The following is a 27,158-nucleotide window of genomic DNA, read 5'->3' as shown; positions in this document are numbered from 1 at the left end:
CAAGCTTTCAAATGAGGAAAACTTCGCCCCTACTTCAATAGTCATTCCTCTATAATTACAATAATTAGATCATTAAAATACTATTCATATAGGAAAGTATGCCGAAAAAGCACGAGGCGCAGTTGTTTCTCGCTGGAATAAACAACGCGAACGTGATCGCCAAATATCGAGGACGTCTGAAACCACGCCAAGTTACTACAAAGGTTGCTAGAAAAATCGAGGAGTAGCAGACACTTCCCTTATTTATGTCTATGATTTTTTCAGAGAAGATGTAGTATTTTTCTGTTTCAAAATCTGGCAACCCTGGGAAGAACACTTATCAAAAGTCAGAAACTGATTGTGAAAGTGATAATACACATGTAGAAATGAAACTTAAAAATAGATTGAACTGTTATCCGCTATGATGATATATGTTGGTTTTTGCCATGTCCTGAAGTGTTTAGCTTTGATTTTGTCCGTGCAAGTGTAATATTATTGATTTGGTAACGAAAATTGAAAATGCAAGCTTTATGATTTTGAAACCATTCGCAACTTCCTTCCTGTTGATCCAAGTGGATAAATTGAAACTAAACATGGATATGGAAGAAGCTTTTAAAACCGGGTTTTTATTGATACCACCTCAAATATTTTTAAGAGTAAGAATTTCTTCTTTATTGTTTGCTGTTTTACTGATTCTTTTCGCACATTATAAAGATTGATCTTTGTCATGCACAAGTTTCGTATGAAAATATTACTTCATTACTGTATATCTACAAGTAGCTTTTTACTACTCAACTATTCCAAAATTGTCATGAATAGAATTCTTATCGTTATAACTTTTAAGCTACAGTGTTATATATTGACAAATGTTATATAGTCATTAATAATTTTTAATGCCAAATAGATAATGACTATTAAATGTGATTTATCTTCCATTCTGTGAAACTAACCCAGTTGATCCATCTGTGATTGACATTTTTTATTGCGAAAGACATTTTCAATGGAAGGGGTAGAAAGAGGGGGGGGGGGGAGTGTATATGTGGAAGATTTTTTTTTTGTTTTGTTTAAAAAACTAAACTTTTTCATTTTATACGTATACTAATTTTTTTTTGCAAACCATAATCTTACAACTTCGGTTGCAGAATTTTTTTCAGTTGTCTGTGACTGAGATTGAAAATTTGAAAAATAGTCTGCAAGGTATATCAGCATTAAATTAGTCATAACACTTACAATGAATCTTCAAAATGCAATGCAGTGAAATGCTAAATGAAAAATTATAAGTAAAACAAAGGCTAAATGCTTTGAAATAAAATAGAAAACTGGCAATGGTAGCTGAGGGAGCAAGTGCTTTTGATATCTTAGCCACTAAGGACTCCAACATAGATTTAAATGTCATTTTTGATTTATTTTTCCTATTTCACTTTGAACTGTAATTTTCTGCTTTAAATTTGAGCAGAAAACTGAAAAAAAAAAAAAAATCTATCTGATTCATAAATAGTCTGCAGTACACCTCAAATCTGCTATGACTGTCAGAATGAGGCTGTGTTCTGACAGGTACAGTGGGGCTGTTTATCGACAAGCTGTGGCAGTTCCTCAAGCCGCGTGTACCTCCATTTTGATACATGTGCAACACACCCTGGATGTTCCCATATCGATCAGAACCCATTGATATAAAAATACCTATTGATTGGTTGCAAGTGGCCTGCACTCATCGGCATCCATTCAGAAGACTGCCATTGACCCAACAGCATACATATCAATACTTGGAATGATGCCATGCTAGAGCGACTTGGATGACAGGAATGGTGGAACGTCGTATTCTCAGATGAGACACGCTTCTGTTTTACTAGTGATAGTCACCACACACGAATATGGTGTTGACATGTCTAATCCAGCAGCTACTGTTGTGCGTCTCACCGCTCGGCAATGCGACATCATGGTTTAGGACGCTGTGTCAAGTAATATCACGTCACCTCTAGTGCATATTCAGGGCACTATGACAGCCGAACGATGCATGCGGAATGTGCTGTGGCCCGTGACAATCCTTCACTTTCAGCTGTCATGCTAAAATTTACAGCAAAAAGGTTTAAAAACTAAACATTAAATTTTAAATTTGGAACTGATGTGATATACCCCACCCTTGGCGACTTTTTCCTGTTGGCGGCAAGAAAGCGTCGCCAAGGAAAACGATGTATGACGACATATGTCATACATCGTTCTTAGCGATGCTTTTTTAGCGCCAACAGGAAAAAAACAGATAAAAAAAACATGATCAAAGCACTTCAAAACACAATATATATAAAAACAACATAAAAGCACAACAAAAAACATCACGAATATATGCTTCAAAAATGTACAGGGCCGGGGTTTTTTGTAAACATATTAAAATACAATGAAATAAATTATTGTATTAATTACAAGTCGAAATTAATGCATTAATTTTTTTTTCATCATTTCTCCGGGATACGAGCCCTTGGTCTCATAGTACTTTCGTAATGAGACCTCGGCTCGCCGGCCCTGCCTCGGTCTCATTACGAAAGTACTATGAGACCTCTGGCTCGCCAGGACCTCGCTCCGCTCGGTCCGTTATCCCTCCGACTGTTAATATACATTACAGTCGGAGTATAGTCACAGTTATGTATATTTTCATTGAGACACCCAAGGGTAACCCCTTCCGTTCAGTGTACAATAATGACACAGTTTTAAGTGTGAAATATGCACCATTATTGTGCAGATTTATTAATAAAATTCAGCATTTTTAAGAGTACAACCGAAAGAACTTTCAATTGTTAACATAAAATTCAGTACCTAAAAGAATGTCTAAATAATTCGTGGCATCGATAAGAATTAACTTTTAGAACAAAATAACCGTACTATTTCTGTAAAATTAATTTACATACAGTAAAAATAAAGTTAAAAACTACAAGAACCCCTCAAGGATTTGTAAAAACAAAGAATTTTGGAAGTGAGAGGGGTTTTTTTTTTTGAATTCTAAAATAAAGAACTTATCTTTTTATATGGGATAATTATTCACACTCAGTCTAAAACAATGCATCATATGACGATGGCACGTTACAGATACACACCACGTTGGAGTTAACTTTTAATTAACTTTCAAGTTTGAAGAAACTGGCATTTTCTAATGTTTTTACTTCAAAACACAACTACTGAATCTAAACTAACACAAAATAAGCATTCCTGTAAAGTATATTGCACAAAACAACACGTATCTCTCCTGCGTAAAACCAAGTAAAGAACCCAAGTAAACAAGTTCGAACAAGTTTGCCTTCGCGTTGCCAACCACAGGTTAGTTTCACCAGGGATGCCATGCTTAAAAATTTATCGCCTCATTGGCGAGAAAAATATTTCAATTTTGTGCAAAAAATCGGATGTCTCCAAATGGGGGGGGGGGGGGGTATATGACATCTGTACCTTAAATTTCAACAATATTGATTTTGGCAACATTCAAAACCAGTTCAATTCCAGCATTTTTTTCTTTCTTTTTCAAATAACGCATAACTTTTTTCAAATTCAGAAAATCATTTTCTGCAGTGTTCATAATTTTGTCTTCACAATTTTGAACCAGATTACAGACTGGGTGAAGAGAAAATGAAACAAAATTAGTAATTTTAAATGGCTGAGACAAATGGCTTGAATTCTCAGAAATTGGAAACTCGTCATTTTTTTAAAACTGTCCAAATAAACTTTTTTTTTTGCCACTGTCAAAAAATATTTTTGGACTGGGTAAGAATTTTGAGATTCTATAGGTATGTATAAAAATTTCAAAGTGCTTCAAATGAACTTCCGTCATGCCCATGCCATATATATATAAAATGTTTTTTTAATGGCATCATTATTTTTTGCCTCATGGACTTAATGGCTTACTCATAGACTAATAATAAGAATAGACTGAGCTATGGCAACCCTTTTGCTGTTCATAAACCAAACCATGTGACTGGTGGATATCCTAGCAACAGCGGGCGTCGATCGTAGCAGACGATCGACGCCCGCGAGAAATAAAATAAATAGAATTAACAGAACTCGGAAGAATGATCTTTTATGGAGTCCGATTTGTAAATTTGTTGTTCTAAGTTGTAAATATATTGTTAATATAGTGAGTTTAGATAGTTTAGATAGTATTGTGCATTTTCTTTAGTCAATTTCAATAACTCTCTAAGCAATTAAAGATGCAAGCGCCCAAAGAGAATCGGCAAACGGTAAGATTTTTACCTACAATTTCAATTAAAGATACCGATTAGTACATTTTTGCGTTAACGCAAAACGTTTACGCCATTACGTTCATGCCAATGCTGACGTAGCACTTCCAAATAAAATAAAAGTTACTGAAAACTGTGATCAAAAACTAATTACTAATGTCAAAATAATGCATAACTAAAAGAAAAACAGTTCAATCTCTGCACCTGGAAAAAAATTATAATGAAAACACATTACGTCTTAAAATACATGTCGAGTACCAAAGATAATGTTGCCTTAGCTAGCAACCATGCTGCCAAAGTTTTCGCTGAGCCTCCCACCAGTCACATGATGTATCCATGAACCAATTTTTTTCAACAGCAAGTCTGGGAAAGCTCGGTCTACTCTTATTATTAGTCTATGGGCTTACTGCCAAGTTTGAATTGCTTGACATGGTCCTTCAAGATGGCGGTTTTAAACAGCAATATTATCATACCAAGGATGCAGTTTCCCTCGAAAATCAGTGGCGGTGGGCGGGGGTGGCAGTTTAAGGAGGGAATTTGTATTGCATTCATATACTGAATGTTTTTTTCGCTACATTTCTTGTCGAACTAAAAGGGTGATGGTTTTTCAGGGGGTGGTTTAAACGAGGTTCGACTGTATTCTCTGCATAATCCACTTTCAGTCTGCACTTAAACTTATATCTTGTACTTGTTTATAACAGTTTTAGAAAGTTGATCAGTAGCATAAAATTGCGTTTCATATGTAACAGACATTTAAGCAAGTATTTTTCTATCATTTAGCTTGTCACCAGTTTTAAAACTGAATTGATCACCATATATACTCGCGTATAAGTCGAGAAATTTATTACAAAAAATGATGTTGAAAGTTAAGGGGTCGACTTATACGTGGGACAGAATTTCTGAAAAATTTGGCTGATTTTTTTCTTAGAAAAAACACTCGTAAATGTTAATATTTTCCTTATTTTCGTCCATCCCTTTGAAGCAGATGCTCAAGAAGTAAATACGCTATGATTTTGCATGGTCTGATTGTGAATTAAAGAATAAATAATTACAGTAAACGGCTGATTACGCGAAAAGTGTGGGGATCGCCGTATTCATGAAATTTCTCGATATCGCAAAATATTGCTCAATTTTAAAAAACAATGTAACATGACTACAGCATAAAATTTTATTCATATAAAATCATAATAAAAGCAACAAGTAAAAAGAATCTTAACAGCAAAATTGAACCTCAATCGCAAAAATCGCGATCGCAAAAGTGAACCCTTTTGATGCAAAAGAGTAAAAATCGGACGTTTTTAACATAAAAATGTTCATTACATTTAATTTTCCTCCTTTTTTAAAGTTTAAAATCAAAATTAGCAGCAAAATGATCCCGTTTTCTCCAAAAGTAGGGACTCGCTGGGGTCTGGCCAGAGGATATTTGGGTCCGTTAACGGACCCTTCACAAAAATCTAATCAACCAAAACGGACCTTTCACAAAATACCGATCAATCGAAACGGACTCTTCTGAAAATTCTGATAAACAAGAATGGGTCTTTCACAAGATCTTTCACAAATTGTTTATTGAAAGAGCAAATCTGAAAGCAAAATAAGGCATATTTCCGTGCATAGAACTAATAATTTTTGGAACCTTTTTATAAGTCAAATTAGGGGGATCAGCTTATACAAAATAAGCTAATTTTGCAAAAAAAAAAAAAAAATCGGCTGCCTTGTGGTGCTCCTGCAAGCGATAAGTGGTATTGCCAAACTTGTTAGTTTCTTAGAAAGAAATTAACAGCTGAAAATAAGTTTGGTTTTAAATAATTTTGTTTGTTGTATCACAGCTAATTAGCAGCGGTGCTGTTGTAAACTTTTCTGAAAATGCATTGGTAAGCACTTTTCTCCCCCCCCCCTCCGCTCATACTTATGATTTAATAAACAATAATAATACTAATATAATCAGCGAAATGAACTTAGAACTGCAAAGGGATAGTAAGGGTGGGGGGGGGGGAATTATGAGCGCTTCAGATAAGATTACCAACTTCAAATTTATCGCGTCTGGCGTTAAACCTTTACAATGACTTGATTAGAAAATATTCTCATCATTTTACTAGCTTGTCAATATTTAAGGTGCGGTGCGATGTTTAACTGTTATTTTGGGGGAAAATTATATGGGTTTGATTTTTCGATGCTAACAGGGATGATTAACTTTAAATAAACTCTTTAACTTCTGTTTTTTTTTCTTTAGATGTCTACATTTTGAAAAATGCAATCTTTTAACATCCGATATGAGAATCATATTTTGCTCTTTTTTCAAGCTAACTTTGCTTTATAAGGATCCAAATAAATGAAAAGTCTCTTTATTTTTGTTAGAACGCTCATTTCAAGTTTTTAAAGCAAAATTCCATTTTCTTTTATGAGTCAAAAATTTAAATGCTGAATCGATGGTTTAATTTTTTTTTCTTCAACTGTGTCCACAGATATTAATGATATGTTTATCATAGGTAGTGATGTGGATCGGGTAAATACCCAGCGGGTAGGTAAATATTTTTTGGGTATTTACCCGGGTATTTACCCAAGGGCTGGGTAAATACCCAAAAACTGGGTATTTTACAAAAAAATGCAAAAAGTGAGCGAGAATTTTTTTTTAAAAATCTAAATATGAAATAATTGGTAAAACTGATACATACATATGTATTACACAGTTTATAATATTTTTTATTGAAACACTTAATGAAATTATGAAAGAAACATATGAACCAAAGAATCTTTCTTCTCAATGCCATAATTGGAGAAGATGTTAACTTTTTTTTTTTTTGTAACCAGTTAAGCTTTTTACTTTTTGTAGAATGGCTTTTTATATGTGAATATCATATTAGCTTGCTGAGTTGTTCCACACAATAATATTTTAAATATGCGATCAAAATACAAATTTTAGAGAAAAATTTATTGTTTTGTATATATGGTTGGTTATACAGGGTGTTCTGTTTTAACCTGCAAGACCTTTATTTTTGCAACCGCTAGTCCTAGATGCATACTTCCAATTGCAAAAATATTCAAAATCAAATGCAGAGTAAAGATATTGAAAGTTTGAAACAAAAATAAAAATGAGTCAAAAACTACAAAATTTAACTTTTTCTACGACCCTAGGTCCCTTAACTTATATTTAGAGAAATGATCTGCATTTAAAACTTACTGACACAAAAAAACTTGACATTTGTGCAATCAAAACTCAAGGAGATATTCCATTTAAAAGTTTTAAGGGACCCTACAGAAGATGAGATTAGAACTTATTACCCTTTCAGAAGAATGATAGGTTGGCAAAGTAAAAAACACAAGGTATTTACATTTTTCATTTCTATTCAAAAATTCATGCAAATGTTATGCCGTGATACGCAAAACAAGCTGCAAAACCTTGAACAATTTGAAAAATCACACTCTGCACACATATAATTTTATATTTTATATAAACACTCATTAACTGCTATATTTTCCCCCAAAAGATGTTACTGAGGGCGAGTGTAAAGTGGTGTAAGTCACAAAACACTGCGTTTCATATCTCAGTGAATATTTGTCCTACTCATGTCAAACTTTTTTTGTAATTGTTTTTCAATGGAGATTATTTCCCTAAATATAAGTCAGAGGACCTGGGGCTGGTGTAAAAAGTTAAAATTTGTATTTTTTTACTCATTTTTATTTTTACTTCAAATTTTTAATATCTTAAGTCTGCATCTGATTTTGAACATTTTTGCTATTGGAAGTATGCATCTAGGACTAACGGTTGCAAAAATAGAGGTCTTGAAAGATAAAACAAAACACCCTGTATATATACATAGTGGAATACAAACAGAAAAGTATTAAAGTTGGATAGAAATTTTTGAAATAAATACCCAGGTAAATACCCATTTTGGGTATTTACCCGGGTATATACCCTGGGTATTTACCCCTAAAAATACCCAGGTATTTTACATCACTAATCATAGGACACAAAAATGCAATTTTAAAATAATTTTATCAAAAATATTTCTTTAACAAGCCGTTTTTATACTTTTGATACCTTCAATTTGAGAATTGCGATCTCTTTGCATCCGCTATGGGAATCCAATTTTTCGAATTTTTGATGTTTAGTACGCTTTGTTAAGAGGTAAACAAATAAAATCTCTTTTTATTTTTCTTAAAATCATGGAATTTTTAAGTTTTAAACGAAATTATGTGCTTTTCAAGTGTCTTGGGTCAAAAAGTTAAATGCTGAACCCTTGTCTGAGTCTTAATTTTTTTGTTATTTTAAACACTGTTCAGAAATATTTCTAGTTAATACATAAGTAATATCTAGTAAGTACATAATATCTAGTAAGTACATAATGTGGAATGGTAGAAAAATATTGATACTTAAGAGAGCGATGCCCCCCCCCCCCATACTAGAAAAAAGCCCCAGTATGATATTCTCAACATAGAAGAGGAAAACATTCAACTTTAAGTGTAAATGATGCAGTTTGGGCCATCTCTAAATTCTAAAATTCCGTTTTAACAAAATTTTTTTTTTTTTAATTTTAATTTTTTTTTGCGAAATTATTTGATTTTTCACAAAATTAATTCATTTTTCACAAAGTTATTTGATTTTTCACAAAAAACGGACCGTGTGAAAAATCCTGGACAGACCCCAGACTCGATTTATACTCGGGTTTTCGATTTTTTCCCGATTTTTCTCCTAAAAGTAGAGGGGTCGACTTATAGGTGAGATCGACCTACATGCGAGTATATACGGTATTTCAGAAAGGATGTAAGTCCAATGGATTCCGGTAGGTCTTAGGCCCTTTCTGAAATAATCGATTCAACTAGAGTATCTCAATAATTGCTATTATTTCAATATATGTCCCCAAAAAAGAATTGGCTTGAAATCTTAATTAAAAAAAAGGAAAAATGTGTTTTTCAATATAGCATCACTTTTCCCCTCCTAACCCTATATAATTCTATTCATAGTTCGATTGTGTTGCTTAACAAAGATTAAATTTTCATATAACAAAAATAGAATGTTTTAAAAACTTATTTTGCAAAAATTTATTTAACAAAGAATTCTTTGGAAGAAAGATGATTTTTCACAAAAGGAGAGTCATATAGCATTCAACAATTGAAGATAGAAAGCTTTATCCCTAAGCAAATTAAAATACGACTGGTTTATGGACTTTTTTGTCCTCCATACAAAAAGGTTCAACATATGCTTCTTGATAAAACTACTCAAAGTGATGAATAATTTTAAATAAGTAGTTGCAACATTTTTCAGTGAAGTGGTAATTTTTGTTAGTCATAGCCAAAACTTTCATTTTAATGCACAGAAATGCTTGATGTTTTTTGCATAATTGAATATCAAAGCAAATTTAACTAACAAAATGTTCGTTTTAGTTGACAGAGTTCAACTTCGTTACGAATTAATTTCTTCTTTTTCTGAATATGTTGTGCATTTTTAAAGATCATTTTGTCTCTTTTTGTGTATTTTTGTATGGTTTGCAAAAGTGAATTTTTAACGAGATGTTTTCAATTAATGTTTCTGTAGAAAACTTGGATAAAAAGATTTTGTGCTTTATACAATTCAAGTAATCATGGAATTCAGAGAATGGAATTGTTTGAATCTGAGGATACATATATCAAGAAAAACCCATCAAAAATAATAACTTTAACTGACTGTGTCAAAGTAATACCAACACCACAAAAAAATCAAGCCAATGTTTTTGAGGTAAGGATTTCTTGTATTAGCTTGCAATAATAGATTTGTTTCAAACACACATTTAAAAAAACAAAAAATTACTACACATGGCCACATAAAATATAGCAGAGTTGCAACTTTTATTATTTTTCCATGCTGTGTAAGAATTTTGATTTAAATTTCTGAGACACAGTTTCATTCTAAAATTCATGTAATATTTTGAAAATTAGTGCACAAAGTATAATGTTAAGAATTAAAATGTATTCAGACATTTTTATTTAATTTTTTTTACGCAGATCCTTTTTTCCTAATTAATGAAAATGAATGAATATTTGACCCAAAGATTGTTCTAATGACAGGCCTGCCTGACCGTACTACAGTTGACTCTTCATAACTCTAAGCCTTATGACTCAAATATTCCTTTATCTTGAAGTTTTCATTTGGTCCCAAAATAATTTGGTGTTTTTAATACAAAGTTGTCTCTATCTCAAATGTACTCCTTTTAAAGGCGAAGTTTTTACGAATGTTTCGTTTCCATTCTATGCATTAAAATGCAGCCAAAATGAGAAAAAAAAATGTTTTTCTTCTTTAACAAATTGCTTTGCTTATCATCTTGTAGGAAAAGGACAATTTATTTGAAATAGTGCTCCTTAATGTGCAGTGTTGCAATATACCTTGAAAAGTATTCGATTGGGCTACTTTTTGCTATGGCTGAGGACCTAAAATTTCATTGTTGACTAATGTTTAAAAAACTTGAAAATTTGACAAAAATTAAATTTTTCAAAAAATTGTGCTATTAAGACAAAAGATGTTTAAAAACAATGCAAACTAAAGTCAAGAAATTGTGTCTAGGACATACACAGTAGTTAAAACTGCTTTTAAAATAAACTTAATCAAAATTATTCTCTTTAAAAATGTTTTTTATGTTAGGGGAAGGTCATATACCTTGGGCAGTTTTTTTTTTTCAACTCTAATTTTGAGCATGTTAACACAATATAAAACAAATGGTTTTTGATTCTACGGGTCCTCCTGCTTGTTAGCTTTCTATGTATTTTTGAAATTTTTAAAAATTTTAATTAGGTGATTTTTGGTGAATTGTTTTTTTAAAAAAAGGATTTTCTACACAAGGTACAAGCAAGGGGCAAACAAGGGGTACCTTGGGCACCCTTCATTGTACCTTGGGCATGCATTTTCTTAACTGTGGATCGAAATAATACTTACAATGCTGCTATTTATATTTGTATTGCTTTTGAGTTACTTTCTACAAAAATTTGTGCAGTATCAAAAATGGTTATGGGCTTCTGTACGTTCTTTAATGACCAGAGCCATCACTCCTGATGATAATAGGTCTTTAGAGGGCGAAAGACTCCTCTGTCAAGGGGTTGTAATATGTGGCTTGTATGCAGTGGTAGGTTGTGAATAACACAACGGCAGGCAAAATCAATTCCGTCCAGTGATAAATGGCTGTCGTGATTGTCCACTATGATTAATACTGGTGTCCCTTTTGAAGGTCGCACATGCTTTTTGAACTGCTTGAGGTATCCAAGGAAAACAGTTGTATTTTTCCATCCAGAAACTTGTGCTACCCATAGAGAAACTGACTGAAATGCACTCATAGAATAATCAACAATAGTAGAACTGCATTTCCAGCGGCAGTTATTGAAGAAACCACGGTCACCAAGGTTCCTCTTTCAGCTGAGTGACAGCACCAACTTGCTTTTCTCATGATCCTGCAATCACTTTTGATGGGTTGAGGACAGTGCTTGGTCCAGTTTCGTCAAGGTAATATGTATGATTGAGAGTAAAAGAATATGACCATATAATTTTTTCGAGGTTTCTGGAAAAAGCATCCACGATGGGTTTACTGAAGAACATAACTCTACCAATTAATGTTGCCTGTGGCTTCCTCAAGGAGAGCTGCTTATGGTGATGCTTCAGGAAGTCATTAAGCCAGTGCATTCCAGCCTTCTCATGAACCTTTCTAGTGCCCACATTAATTTTTGTGTTTGAAATTACGTAATTTTTGTTTTTTGAAATTGTTTAAATTGTGTACCTGTGTGATTGTACCTTGGGCACCCACTTACCCATCTGTTTCGAGTGCCAAAGGCATACCTGCCAACTCTTCTGGTTTTTCCAGGAGATTCCTGGATTTTTATCATTTCTATGGATTGTGTATATGGTGTAGGGAACATTTGGTTGCACAAGAAGGATAATAAGAAATCCCTGTTCTTCCCTAAATGACAATTGAAAATCCTTTGTTATCATCCACTGGATCTTTTGAACATCTACTGGTTTTTTTCCCAGTAGATGTTGGCAGGTATGCAAAGGTACAAGAAAATATGTGAACAAGGTACACGAAAGTGATTTTCAAAGTATTTTTGAAAAAACAAACACCAAAATGTTGTTAACAAAATAGAAAACACATTAGCACACCATAAAGCTCCCATTTCAAAGTATCAAAATAACCTAGCTTTGAATTAGAAAAAAACACTAAACTCTCATAAAAAAAAAACACAGGTCATTGGGTGAGAAAAATTTACTTCTTACCACTTTTTACTTCCTTTTACAAAAAAGGAAGTATTGTATTTGCAAAAAAAATTTCACTCAAGATTCGGCCTTAATTTCCATTTTGCTCACCCACCTGAATTAATGTTGAGTTTTTTTTTCAACCCGACCATATGCGGATAAGTGCCTAAGAATGTATACGCATCTGAAATATCCATTTTGACATTCCCCGAGTTAATTACAATGACTTTTCTCGTAATGTCCATATGTACATGTGTGCGTATGTATGTCGCATGCTAAATAACGGTATGTCCTAGAAAGTTGAAATTTGGTATGTAGACTCCTAGTGGGGTCTACGGGTGTTTCTAAAGGGGTTTTTTTGCCCCTTTTTGGGGGGAAATCATTGTTAATTTCGATGTAAACTCATGGTGTTATAATTTGGCGATACACTTGGCGCTATATCACTAGTCTCTTGGTCGCCAACTTGGCGACAAATTTGGCGATTTTTTTAAAAAATCTGTTTCAATTTGGCCACTGTTGGTGATATTTAGAGTAAACTATTGAATCATATTTCTGTATGTATGTATGTATTGTTGGATATATTTAGATCTTATTGAGTTAGTAGCCTACAGCTAAGCTGAAAATTAGGCAACTCATTACCAACTGAATTTTGAGGGAGTGGTCTGCCCGAAGAAAATAAAACATGAATCATTTTAACATTGGAAAACATTTATTTAAACATGCATTAGTAAAAATAGTTACAACACAATAGTTTAGTCCTCAAAAAATGTTAGGTATGCTAAGTCAAAAAAGTCTTAAAGTAAGTCCAAGTTGAATCAAGATGAACACGCAGGATGTAAAAAGTTCTATCGGCTTATTACCGTGAATTCCGCATAGGCAGAAGGACAGCACCGCAATTCGTCATAATCGCTCGCTACTCAGTTCATGCCTCAGACACCAAATTCACCACATCCAGGTAAGCATTGTAGATGGACTCGCTCCTTTCCTTAGCATTGAAGACCAAACAACCGGCTTAACTTGAACAACAACTTTCCATTTTGATGAACATCACTACAGCACGCACTTCCGAAGTGGGGGCATCAACTACGAAGCATCCAAAATACCCGACCTCACCTGAGAGGCCGGCAGCAAAAACGTTATCAAAACATGTGGACGAACACAAACACCAAACAGCACAAACGAGAAGATGAGTGAGAGAGAGAGCTACGATCGGTCCGCATATTTATTGCCAGATCCGACCGTGCTTGTAGTAATGTGACGTTACCTCATTTGCATCTTGCAAGAACAGCTCAACTCCTGAAACACACAGCTTGCAGGTTGCTCAATCATTACTTTATTCGATATTCGGCACCTAACACCTCAACAGGTTATCTTACGTAATTGACACGTGCTCTGTCGGAAGTTTGCCGACTTCTGTCGAATGGCGGCAACCAATCATAGCGTGCCACTAATTTTCCCGATCACTTCCGATTCAAACTTAAACATTTGAGTGTCAGTGGCAGGTGGATGGGATTTCCCGTGCAAGTTTTTTCCAGAATGGCAAAAGGTAAGTTACAAATCTTTTTTTTTTTTTTCTTTAACAATATTGATGAAATCCTTCAAGAAACAAAAATAAAGGCATTTAGCCCAACATGTATGTATGTGCGTATGTATGTCGCATAACTCAAGAACGATAAGTCCTAGAAAGTTGAAATTTGGTACGTAGACTCCTAGGGGAGTCTAGTTGTGCACCTCTCATTTCGGTTGCATTCGAATGTTCCAAAGGGGGTCTTTTACACTTTTTTGGAGGGAAATCAATGTTAATTTCAATGCAAACTCAAATGGTGTTATAACTTATGCAAACACTTGGCAATATATCGCCAAGCTTTTGGTCACCAACTTGGCGACAAATTTGGTGATTTTTTTAAAAATTATTTTTTTTTATATGGTTTCCATTTGGCCTTTGTTGGTGATATTTAAAGAGTGAACTATTGAATCACATTAAAATTGCCAATAATGGGGAAATAACTTTAAATTAGTTGTAAAATGAAGTCATGTGATGCACACATCAGCTTGTTTCTCATATCATTACACAAAACTGAAATGGTGACCAATAGAACAGCCAAAACACAGGAGCAGTGTTGTAACATGATGAGCATCAATTTCCCGTGTTTACACCAATTTCCCTTCCCAAATGACAGAAATAGCAGGGGGTGCCCAAGGTACTAATAATTAACTTTACCCAAACTATATGTGTTGTTGTCAATCTATTATGCATTATTTCTTTAAAATAAAATAAAAATTAGTTTTAAGGAGACTTGAAAGTGAACTTCCGATAACTCAAAGATTTTAGCTGATCCCTTGAGACTTCAAGTTATCGAGAGTTGACAGTATACTTTTTCATTTCCTTGAGCGCTAAGCGATGTAGGCAACCAGGGGGGGGGGGTTGCATAATTTGAAAATTTAAACATTCTCGATTATCTGAACAACTGATTTCTTAAAGATGGTCCGTTCTAATTAAGTCTTAATTCTTAAGATTATCTTGATTCTGTTGTACTGTGAATCACGTTGCACTTTTCTACTTTTTAAGTTTTTTACTAGACTTTGTTCTGTTATTTTTTAAAAACATTTTTTAGTACAAAATGGAACAAATATGATTGATTACTTTCATTTGTTAAATTAATCTTGTTGTAAGGAAGAGATTGAAATGTCCATAGAGAGAGTAGCCTGACTTCTGGATTCTTCAACAATAATTATTTTGCACTGTTATAGATCTTTGATAGTTGGAATGTGAATTCTATATTGATATAGTTTTTAATTTTTGTTTCTGAAATGTACATGTATTTGGTACATAGTAGCCATCATACTGAAGAAAATATTTTTTCTTTGTAAGAAGGTAAATTTTCATTTGTTCAATATTTATTACGATTACTATTCCGCCGTGGAAAAACAAAGGGCAGTGTCTGCAAAATTTCATTTTTTTTTTTTTTTTTTTTTTTGCATTTTTGTCGCCAATTGTACTTTAGTTTTACTGTAGAAGCTTTCTCATTTGGTTTTCACTGAAAATAAAGCCTGAGAAAACTGTCAACTCCTACATTTCCCTAATGTTAGTTCGGAATCCAAAACACATTTCTTCAAATATCTTAAAAACTCATTTCTGCAGCACTCCTTCCCACAGCAGTATTCATATTAGACTTTTCTATCTACAAATCATTTAGCTTGGTTGAAATACAATATCAGAGTATATTTGAGGTTACATGGAACAGTAAATGTTATTTCTAAATTTAATTTTGAATAGGAGTTTAATGTTCCTTCTAAATTATAATGAGGAAAAATAATTCTGTTCTACATTTCTAATTGTAGGTGCGTACTACGACTAGCAGCTACCAATTTTCTGCTGATACATTTCAAGATATGCAGGACTGGCTTGTATCTTTACAAAATGTTGCATTTGGAAAATACCAGCCCAAAATACAAACATCTACTGCAAAAGATGAAAAACAAGAAGAAAACACTTTATATAGTTCTATGGATGAGCGTGAGTGTAACCAAATTTTATACTTTCTAAACGTGATAATTTCTAAAATTCCTTATAAATAATATCATTATTTTTATTATTTCATGGGTTGCCCACCAATCTGACCCAATAGAATCTGCCCAACCAATCTGACCCCTAAGGCTTTCAGGTACATCATTTATCATAGAGTGGTTCTATTTTGTTTATAGGAAGTGCGCAAGAAAATGAGAGAAAGGAAAAAAAACTAGAAAAATTATAATAAAATAAATCTGATTAAAATGCATAGAAATGTAAAGGCATGCACTTTGTTTTCGTGTAGTTCTGTTATTTTTAAATGCTTGACTGTTTTAAAAAGCTTATTAGTTTTTTGTATGCTTAGTGATTTATTGAAAGAAAGAACGAGTTATCAATTCTACTTTCAGTAAAACTTTCAAATCAACAAGAAAAAAATGTGTTTCAGATTTCTGTTCTTTTCACTACTCAGCTTCATGAGAGATGTTTTAGAGGCCCCAAAACAGAATGCTTTGTAATGTTCTGCAAGGTAAAATAATTTGACCAATATTTTTCTGCAAGCTTAATTCATGCATTATGAATTTACCTTTAAAATACTGACAAATACAACAATTTATGATAAATGTATTTGTACACTTAGAAACATGACGTTTTTCAAATACTCTTGAAACGTGAACCCAAATTGAAAACCGTTTGGAGTATGAAAGGAACCTTTTATTTATTTGTTCAGTACTCAGTGTTACTGCAGAAAAAAGCATGAAATCAAAATTTCAGGCATACATTTTTGACGGAAAATACTAAGCCCTGTACCATGTCTCCATTCTCGGCATCAAAAGTGCTGTTTCAGTCCCTCCGAACATCGAAAAGTTCCAAGCACTTTGACACAATTTCAAGTATCTCATCGCATTAAAAGGGGTGTTTTCCCTAAGAATAAAGGCTCACGGATAACAGTGTGACCAAGAGATGGTGACACAAAGATGCTAAACAAAATTTGTTTGCCTTATATTACCAATCATTTGCGAATTGGTCTTCCAAGGCGTTTAAGGGGCATAAAGCAGGTGCAGGCTGTCTAGGATGACTTTCTGCAGAAATTAAGATTTCTGCAGGTTTTCTGCAAATACCTTCTAACTAAAAATATAATTTTGCAGAAATTCTGCAGATTTCTTCAAATTCAATGTAAATCTTTACTTCCTGCAAATGACGCATAGAACTTGAAACTTTTGGCCAGTTTTTAGCTGAATCAGCAGAATTTGTGAGAATTTTAGATTTACTTCTACTTTAAAGAAATTGTGCAGAATTTCTGAGAAATTGCATCTTTAGTTAGAAGGTAGTTGCAGAGAATCTGCAGTTTCTGTAGAAATCTGTAGAATTTCCGCAGAATATTCTCTCAGTCTCCCTCTCACATTTGAACAGATTTGTTCTGCTGTTCAAAAATCTGTTGTGTAATGTATGTTGCAAATTTAATAGTATTCTGCTTTCAGGTTTGGAGGCAACTTGAGAATATTTTGGGTAAGGCCCCCTTAGGGTGCCCTTTTAGTGCACCATATGGAGGCTTTTTTAATGTGCTTAAATGCCCTCAAAAACTTATCTCCCCCCCCTTTTTTGGAGAGAAGTGCACTGCGCCCCCCCCCCTTTTTTTCATCATGTTTAGAGATCTCTGTTACGAAATGTTTACCACATTATGAGCCAGTGAGAAGCAAAGGGATGCAAGTGCACTATTTTAAGTTTTGAGTAAAACATGTTTAAAGATCAGATCCTAGGTAGGCCTGCATTGAAATGTTTTTCTAAATCATGCTGTACAGCAGCACCTACCAGGTCTACTAGTACAATCTCTTGCCCTAAGACAGAGGAGAGGTTCACCTAGCATTTGTACTGGTTATCTCCAAATTTTTAATTTTGCCACTTGCATCCCTTTGCTTCTCACTACCTCATATGGCATGAGTATGTTTTTACTTCCTTTTACAAAAAAGGAAGTATTGTATTCGCGAAAAAATTTTCACTCAAAAATCGGTCTTAATTTCCATTTTGCTCACCCCCGACTGAATGTTGAGTTTTTTTTTTTTTTTTTGACGACCACAGGTGAATAAGTGCCTAAGAACGTATAGACACGCGAAATATCCATTTTGACAATTCCCGAGTTAGTTACAACAAGCTTTCTTGTGACGTCTGTATGTACGTTAGGGTGGAACGAAAAAAAAGTTTTTGATTTTCAATTTGCCGTAGTGCGGAAAAGTTGCCTTTTCATGCAAACAAGATGTAAAAAAAATATGAAAAATATTGAAGCACGTCTTGAGGTGCCGCAAAGAGCATAAAGTTTTGCAAAATTGCAATTTTTGCTACATTTTAAATTTAAAAAAAAAAAAATTCAAATTTATCTCTATGCTTCAAATGCTGTTGAAAAGCAATTTTTATGCTCAACAGGTCGCAAAATAACTTTTTTTTGTTGTTCGGACTATGTCTTGAGGTGCCGCAAGAGCGAAGTAAGCTTTGCAAAAACGCACTTTTTGCCGAATGCACTGGCATCTGGGAGCTTGAGTCATTGCAGCAGCGGATGTGTAAATGGGGCGGGTCTGGTCAGCAGTGATTTGTGTGAGTGGGGCCAAGCACAGATCAGGTGTCAATTTCTTTGTCGAGTTGAGTTAGTGAGCAACGTAAAATTTCGTTAGTTGGTAAGATACTTCATTGTCGTGAGTTGCAATGGCTCAGTCTAAATAAGTGCAGACGAGACAAACATCAGAATGTCCTATTTTTGGTAATCTTTAGCGATTTCAATGAAGTTTTACTACCTACTTACGAAGATGTAATGAAATGCTACTGTTTTTTTAGACACGGCCTAAAAAGTGCGGCTGGAAAAGATCTTTCTGTAAGTGAAATATATGTGACTTTTCAGTTTCCAGAATAGATTACATTTGGTCAAGAGCTTCTTTGAGACAACAGAAATATAAGCCTAATGGATTCTTAGATGGTAAAACAAAAGAAGCAAACGAATTTAAAGACAAAATATGTCAACAGCTGGAAACCTGTTCTAATCTTCCTGTGGTTACTTCCTTACCTATTGAAAATAACCTTCCTTTTGAGAACATACAGGACATAAGTACCGATCACAAATATGTATTGGATATTTGTGTCACCATATCAAGCGGAACTTGCTCACTAGATTTATCTTCAAGGAACCTGGGAAAACTTCCCCACTCCAGATAATTTACATTTGCAAACCGTATATTTCGATTGTACGTGGCAACTAAAAATCCGAAAGATCTCAAGACTTTGACTCAGTACATTGTTAAAATGTAGTAAAGTATAGTTTCCTTTATATGGGCGTGGCATTTCACTAGAATTGTTTGAACCAAATAATAATACTGAAATATATTAATAGTAATCATTTTTCATTCATACATTTTCAAGAAAGGGTCCATTTCCTGTACCGATCAAGTGGGCAATGCGTATGCTCCTGTGTGGTTTAACATCAAGTTAAAACCTTCTCGTACTTACGGCTCTAAACATTTATTTGAACGTATCTTACATTCACGATATCTCTCTCATGATTTTAAGAACATTATAGACCGGGTTATATAAAGAAATGGGTATTTTGATGCAACAGAAAATCTCCATTTGGCTATGTTATGCAAAGAGCGGTGAAATGTAAGAGAACTTGGATTCCGACGTGTGTTGAATTCAAGAACACAAAGTAGAGGCGGGGTTAAGAAGTTTCAAGTTCAACAAATAATTTTTGCTGCCAAAGATAACATTGATTAGATCTCATGGGGTGAAAATGAAATAACCGAACCCCCCTTGGTAAAACATTTTGTGTAGTGAATCCCTCAAAGTGAAACTTGTAACCCCTAATCGGCTCTTAAAAAGTATGGTTCAGTCGCAGGAGACGAAAAATTGACTCAAGAGTTATTTGGAAGAAAGAATTATTTGGTACCAAAAAATAAATAAATAAAATAAAAACGCTTTAATGTGTCAAAGAAGTAGACACAAACATCATACCGGTTTAACAATCCTGTTGGGTTTAACAATTTATTTACAATCATTAAGAATACTTTAAATGATAAAAATTGAATTGTTAATGTCTTTTATAGTATACTAGTGATAGCCGCATGGCTTTGCCCATTGTAGAAAAAATAAAAGGTCATTTGGTTTGCTTGAATATTTACAAATAATGTAAGAAGAATTTCTCGCCGATTGGCTTGCCCATGTTACGGTTAAACGTTATGAAAACTTGGTAATTTATTCGCCCATCTTATAATTTTGCTCGGGTAAATGTGATTAAAATTGGAATAGAAAATAAACAAAATAGAGTTTTCGAAAAATCGCTTCGAGATGCACCCCCCCCCCCCCATGCTACAACTAACTTTGTGCCAAATTTCATGAAAATCGGACGAATGGTTTAGGCGCTATATGCGTCACAGAGATCCAGACAGAGATCTAGATCTCCAGACGGACTTTCAGCTTTATTATTAGTAAAGATTATGATTTTTTTTTAAAACTGTATTTTGTAATTAGTATTTCTTTCCTAATGTAATGCTTAAAAAATGTATTTACTGTCATATTATGTGCCGTTATAGACAGTAAGAAAGCATAAGAAGGAATTTCATTGTTAAACGGGAATTTCGGTTATTATCAAACTTTAAGCTCGTTGCGGCACCTAAAGATGTTGTAGTAAAGCAATGAAATTTCTTCTGCTTCTTTTTAAACTTAAATGACAACTTTTCCCCCCTACGGCAAACCAAAAAAATTAAAAAAAAATTTAAGTTCATTTTCGTTCCACCCTAATGTACGTATGTATGTGCATATATATGTCACATAACTCAAGAACGGTATGTCCTAGAAAGTTGAAATTTGGTACGTAGACTCCTAGTGGGGTCAAGTTGTGCACCTCCCCTTTTGGTTGCATTCGGGTGTTTTTAAGGGGTTCTTTTGCACCTTTTTGGGGGAAAATCATTGTTAATTTCGATGTAAACTCAAGTGGTATTATAATTTGGCGGACACTTGGCAATATATCGCCTCTCTTTTGGTCGCCAAGTTTTATCTCAACTTGGCGACTAATTTGGTGGTTTTTTTTTTTTTAATCTGTTTTCAATTTGGCCACTGTTGGTGATATTTAGAGAGTAAACTATTGAATCACATTAAAGTTACCAATAATGGGAAAATGACATTAAATTGGAGTAAAAGGAAGTCATTTGAAGCACACATCAGCTCGTTATTTAAGGGGTCTAAGTGGACCTTTAACCTTCAAACTTTTCGATTTTCTGGAAAAAATATATGTTATGCATAATTCAATTCTGAAAAATTTGATGCCTTATTTATTACCATATGCGAAAAACTTTTCAAGTTATCCTAAAAATGCGTAAACTTTCCCCATAAATATTTATGTTAACAGCAACTGTTTAAACCTCTTTTTCTCAGATGCCGGTTTCGCTATTTTTCATTTTGTGTGCATGATATTTCAAAGTTTCTTATATAGTTCCATAGAACTTTTAATGTATATTTGCCTGGTATATTTTCATGATCTGAACCTAAATTTTTTTTTTCAAAATTATTTATTTTTTTGAAATTTTATAAGTTAATATGAAAAATTTCCAAAATTTTGGGCATTTTTTTTAATATTAGTTTTCATTTTTAGTTAAAATTTAGGTTCAAATCATAAAAATAAAGCAGACAAACATGCATGAAAATTTTTACGGAAATATATAAGAAACTTTTTGAGATATCATGTATGCAAAACAAGAAACCGGCGCCTGAGAAAAAGAGGCTTAAACAGCTGCTGTTAACATAAATCTCTATGGGGAAAGTTTACGCATTTTTAGGATGACTTGAAATGTTTTTGGCGTATGGTAATAAATAAGGTATCAAATTGTTCAGAAATTAATTATGCATAAGGTGAGTTCCAAGCGTAACAGATTGGACATCAGACACAGATTTTGCTTCAAAAAAATACATAACACTTTAAAAAAAAAAAAAAAAAATACAGATAAATCTTATTTTAAAGAACAATGTTTAATAAATTAACCGAAATTTGAAATTCCATCCTCATTTAACCTCCGTAATTAAACTAAATGGGTATGTAACAGATGGGACAGAAAATGTCAACACAATTTGACAAGCACTATAATTTATGTCTGTGAATTGGAGCTCTTTGAAAAAACTTGGTATTTTATTCCTAAATCAGAATATTATTTCAAGGTAATAATATCATTCACAGAAATGTTTAAATCACAACCTAATTTTATATAAATGTGAAATCTAGAGTGTAACAGAGAGAGAGAGGGGGGGACTGCTTACGAGTTTGTACTGCATTACAACAAAATATCAAATTCAAAAATGACTTCTGTTGTTTAAAGTTGAAGTAGGTAACAGAGTTGTTATGATATATGACATCTAAACACATGTTATATCATTATCAGGGGTGTCCACCAGGGGGGGGGGGCATTGGTGCAAGTTGCTCTATTGAAACTTTGAGGGGGCTGTTTTTAGAGGGTTTTTGTTCTTATTTTTGGGAAAGGGTGCTCTGTAACATTTGAGCAGGTGTGCCATCAACCTGGGGGGGGGGGGGCAAGAAATATTTTGGCGAAGCTCATGTTCAATTTTGTCATGCTTATAAATCAAGTTTTACTCATATGAGAGAGAACTAGAGAAAATTCAGACCAAATATCAGGAAAAAAAATCATAAAAAAAATTTAATCTTCAAAGTAGATCAAAGTCTCGAAGACCGAAAAATATTAGTAAGAATGAGTAAGACAATAAAATTCTAGAAAATAATACATGTTTAATTCATTCAAAGTTGCTTTACAAAGCAAAAGCAGTTCATTTCTGCATTCATTCTTCAGTTGGATGATATAAAAAGCATTAGGGAATCAAAAACTAAGAAGTACAGTTTTTAAAAAAAGTAATTGACAATTTGTTTAAACTACCAAACTTGCCGCCGATTTCACGGTTTAAATTGAGAAGAAATTTAATTAAATAAGAATTGTGATTAATAAAGTAATTGATCCATGGGTAAGAGGACTCAAACATCATGTTCTTGCACAGTAAAATACCAAAGCTTATTATTGTAAAGTGATGAGATTAGTCTCCAAAAATTGTTCTTAAAAATACATCAAGCAGTAGGCTAAATTCTTAAAAATCTAGAAATTTAGTAGCAGCAAAATTTAAGGTTTTTTTAAAAATCAGATTGAGGCAGACAGACCCACCTACATGGACCCTAAGTGGCATTAAAGTCTTGTTGGTGAAAAAGGGATAATAATCTATTAGAATGAGAATGTCAGTTTTTCTGCTCAAATCCCCTCAAACAAAATAGGTTTATTTGTTCCCCTGTCTTCAGGATTATCTGATCTTTAAGGAAAGATAACTTTAAGGTAGAGGAAAAAAAAAACTTAAAGGCCACTCATTTGAAGAATAAAAAATAAGGAGCTTGTGTAAGGAGATAGTGAAATTTCAGGAATTTAAAGGCCCTTATTTCCTTTTCTTAAAAAAGCAGTGAGTTAGTAAGGATCATACGAACTCTGATGAGATCAAACACTGAAAAAAACTGGTTTAAACAATATGTTATAACCCATTTATGCATTCCCAGAACCCCATATGAACAGTGTCAGCATGAATGAAATGAATGAAAGGGGGCTCAACTGAATCAAGCACTGTGACCAGAGGTCTATTGTACTAGTCCCCAGAAGTCTTAAAAGAGACCAGTAGCTGAAGCAGAATTTAGCAAACACCTAATAGGAATATCACGAATTAAGCATGGTTCAAGCAAATGATGACCAAGGTGTTCAAATCTATAGGCAGAAAACACTTCAAAATCACACAGGGTGTGAGTAATAGTTTCCTCCTTAAAAATGTAACCTCTGCAAATTGAATCTTTACTGACACCCATTATAGCAAGGTGCTGCTTTAAGTGTAAAGTCCAGTAAGAAGACCAAAAACCTTCCTAATACTAATTTTGCTAAGAAGCCTATTGCATTTCTGGCATGTGATCCTCAGAGAGAATCGGGTCTGTTCTCCTTAGAATGACAAGTTGAATATGTTCAATGTCATCCCGAGATAACCTCTCCGATGGGAAGGTTTCTTTCACACTAGCCATCTTAAACATATGCATTGCTTGAGCATAGGACTGTGGTTTACCAGTCCTTACTCTTTAAGATGCAGCAGTTTGTGCAGGGGAAGGAGTTGAAACCTCCGATCAATGACGTTTGGTTTCTCCTACCTTCTCAGGAATGGCTGGCCCAGTGGCTTTTGCCTACTGTAACAGTCTCCCCTCTCTTGCCTGCGCCTGTTGCATTTTTGTGCATAAATGAGTATCCCCTGCCCGCCTACTGCAGGATCGGTGGGTTGCAGACCAGCACCCTCACCTCCTCCAGCAGCAAGGTTGCTGGTTTTCTCCTTCAAGCCAGTATCCAGCTCCAAAGTAGCTGGGAACTGGGCGGTGGTAAAAAGTCAACACTCGCACAACCACCCTGTATGAGTATACAAGGAGATTTCGCCCGGTTCCTCGAGGGGACCATTTAGACATCATACAACCCAGATACCATCCATTTATCAGCACGGTGCCTCACACCTTAGATTGGGTATCCATTTTAGTCGCCTTTTACAACACGCATGGACTATGTTGGGATTATTCTGCTCCAGTCACCACATGGATAACAGTGTCAGCAAGTAAGATTATTGAAAAATCCAATGTCAAGCTGTAACAGAGAGGACATTCCAACTGCGTCCCCTCTGTTACGGCTATATTTCTTCTAATTAGTAAAAATGTTTCAGAATAATTACAAAATATGATGAAACTATTAAATTTTACTGTGTATACCTATTTTTTATTTTGAAACTCTTTAATACTTTGCATAAAGTAAACTTATTTAAAATTTTGTAACAGAAGGGACAAAATAATTTCTGGAAAGCTTTTCAATTAAAAAAAAAAATTGTTGAATGAAGAAAATCACTGCACACATATACTCAAAAACAATGAACCTTCATGTATAAAATAAAACTATGAAAAATCACTATATTTTATTGCTGTTTTAAAAGGCAACATTTACAAAGTGAAAAATCAAAATCAGAAATGTCTCTATTAGCCTCAAATTTTAGACATAATTTAGCATGTCTGTCAAAAACAGCCATTCAATCCAGACTTCAATAAATTTCCTTCAAAATGATATCAAATACAAGGGTATTGCTTTAAGTTCGAAAAACCATGTTGTGGTTTCAGTTGGCATGGAATGACACATAACATATATTTTTTCCAGAAAGTCAAAAATTTTGAATGTTAAAGATCCTTAGACTCCTTAATCTTCTAATGGGTTTAAAAGAAAACCTGAGATTTTTGTGTCCATATTTTTTTTTTTTTTTTTTTTTTTTTTTTTTTTTTTTTTTTTTTTAATGAATTAACCGTCAAGTTTTAAGTAAGCAGGTTTTCTTTTGAGATTTTAAATGCAATGTAGGAAATTGCAAAGAATATTTTTGATTTTCTTATCTGGAAAAGTAGTTTTCCATTACATCTTTTGCTGCAAATGATGGCAAAAAAGAAATGAATTTTTCAGTGTATTTCTGCAGTAAAATTAAATGTGAAAGTGTAATTATTTCCTTTAATGGAATAGTAACTGATCATATATGTTTTATTATTTTAAGTATGTTATGTTTGGTTTCATCCTTTTTTTTCTTTTATTTAGCTGAGGTATATTCAGTAAAAGCTATGGCAACTGAAGCAGTTATTCGAAATAACTTAAAGGGGGATTACAAACTCATTATTAGAGCTGCAAGTGTGTCCATTGCTGAAGAGAACGCTCAGGGTCGGTTGGGACAAATTATCCTTACTTGGCCATATCGTCATATTCGGCGTTATGGTTGTGGTACAGAGAATTTTTCATTTGAAGCTGGAAGAAAATGTGCTTCTGGTGAAGGTCTATTTACTTTTTCCACAAATGATGGTATGCTTATTTTTCAAAGTGTCGATGCACATGTGGGAGCTTTAAAATCAACTCAAACTGAAGGAGAAGTACCTAATAGTCCAAGCCTCAATGAAGATAAAAACAACTTTTTTGCAACAAAAGATTCTCTGTCTGAGAGAAAAAGTTTAGTCACACAACCTTCGATCAGTCGATTGGAACCTGCTTACTCCATGATATCTGGATATGAAAAAGAGATCAACTTGATAAATTTCCAGAGTAAGCAACCAACTGTGAAACCAGTCCCTCCTTTGACAAAACCTCCTCGAAAGAGTAAAATTAACAAAGCTGTAGATGAGACATTTCGTGCAGTGGATATTTCCAATAATGAATCAAAGTATCCCAATGTATATGAAGAAGTTTATAAAGGAGAGAAATTTGACTCACTGAATTTTCAATCCGACCATTCTCATAGTATACCTGAATATTCTAAGATAAATGTCCATAAGCATAATAGTGCAATGCTTTCTGGTGATAATGACCTAAGCAGTAGTGTTGACAAAATTCAAATTTATGATAAAACAAAAAAAGAAAATTTTGTTCATGTGTCTTATGAAAACTGTGATGTTCAACTTCATAGTAAAAATGCAGGCTTTGCCAGCAAAGCATCAGATGATCATGTATATGGTAAATTGATAAATGTAAAGCAAAGTGCTTTATCAAAAACTGAAAATGTCTATGGATCTTTGCTTCCAAAGCACTCCTCTGGTGCTGAAAATCTGACTAGTCCAATATATTCGAACATTCCTTCATTTGAACAAACATTGGTTGATAGTGATATTGATGAGGAACCAAAGCATTTCATGCAAAATGATGCAGAATATGCCCAAATATTGAAGAAATACAAAAATCTTTCTCAGTAGCTTAACTTTTCTCGAAATGCTCTTGTTTTACCCCATACCAATTTTTATCATTATTATTATTATTATTATTATTTTTTTTTTTTTTTTTTGTAAATTTGTAAAAAAAAAAACCTTTGAAAAATCTTTTTTTTTTAAGTTTTATTTGGACTGAGAAACAACAGATAACGTTCAAGTAAGAGAAAACAACATTAGAAGAAGCTGTTTTGTCTTACTTTACTGTTTAGCACAAAGGTATTTATTTATCTTAACAGATAACATGTTAAAACAGCGCAAAACAGCACATTTACCTGTTAAAAAATATTCTGCTTGTTTTTTTTTTTTTCCTTTCTTTTTTTTTAACATTGCAATATTCTTTTTACAAGTGTTTGAAGAAAGTGATCTATGATTGCTGTGTGTGATATATTTTTGTCTTGATTTATGTTTATGGTTATAAAATCATTT

General features: G+C 33.6%; 1 protein-coding gene across 1 annotated transcript; it reads left to right on the top strand.

Moving 5' to 3' along the window:
• The first annotated feature begins 280 nt into the window (after positions 1 to 280).
• On the top strand, positions 281 to 27,158 carry LOC129218629 (docking protein 3-like). Its single transcript, XM_054852948.1, has 4 exons — positions 281 to 635; positions 9,730 to 9,909; positions 15,748 to 15,922; positions 25,579 to 27,158. The coding sequence occupies exons 1-4, from the start codon at positions 510 to 512 to the stop codon at positions 26,715 to 26,717; spliced, it is 1,620 nt and encodes a 539-aa protein (XP_054708923.1). The 5' UTR covers positions 281 to 509; the 3' UTR covers positions 26,718 to 27,158.

This window comes from Uloborus diversus, chromosome 3 (genome assembly GCF_026930045.1).
Source record: "Uloborus diversus isolate 005 chromosome 3, Udiv.v.3.1, whole genome shotgun sequence".
Taxonomy (NCBI): domain Eukaryota; kingdom Metazoa; phylum Arthropoda; class Arachnida; order Araneae; family Uloboridae; genus Uloborus; species Uloborus diversus.
Note: the sequence above shows the minus strand (reverse complement) of the source record. Positions and strands in the feature narration are given on the sequence as shown.

Bases quoted from the DNA above. Each gene is read 5' to 3' on its own strand.
- LOC129218629 (XM_054852948.1), top strand. From the start codon at position 510: ATGATTTTGAAACCATTCGCAACTTCCTTCCTGTTGATCCAAGTGGAT. The intron at 636-9,729 runs GTAAGAATTTCT...ATGTTTCTGTAG, and splicing joins CACCTCAAATATTTTTAAGA to AAAACTTGGATAAAAAGATT. The intron at 9,910-15,747 runs GTAAGGATTTCT...TTCTAATTGTAG, and splicing joins ATCAAGCCAATGTTTTTGAG to GTGCGTACTACGACTAGCAG.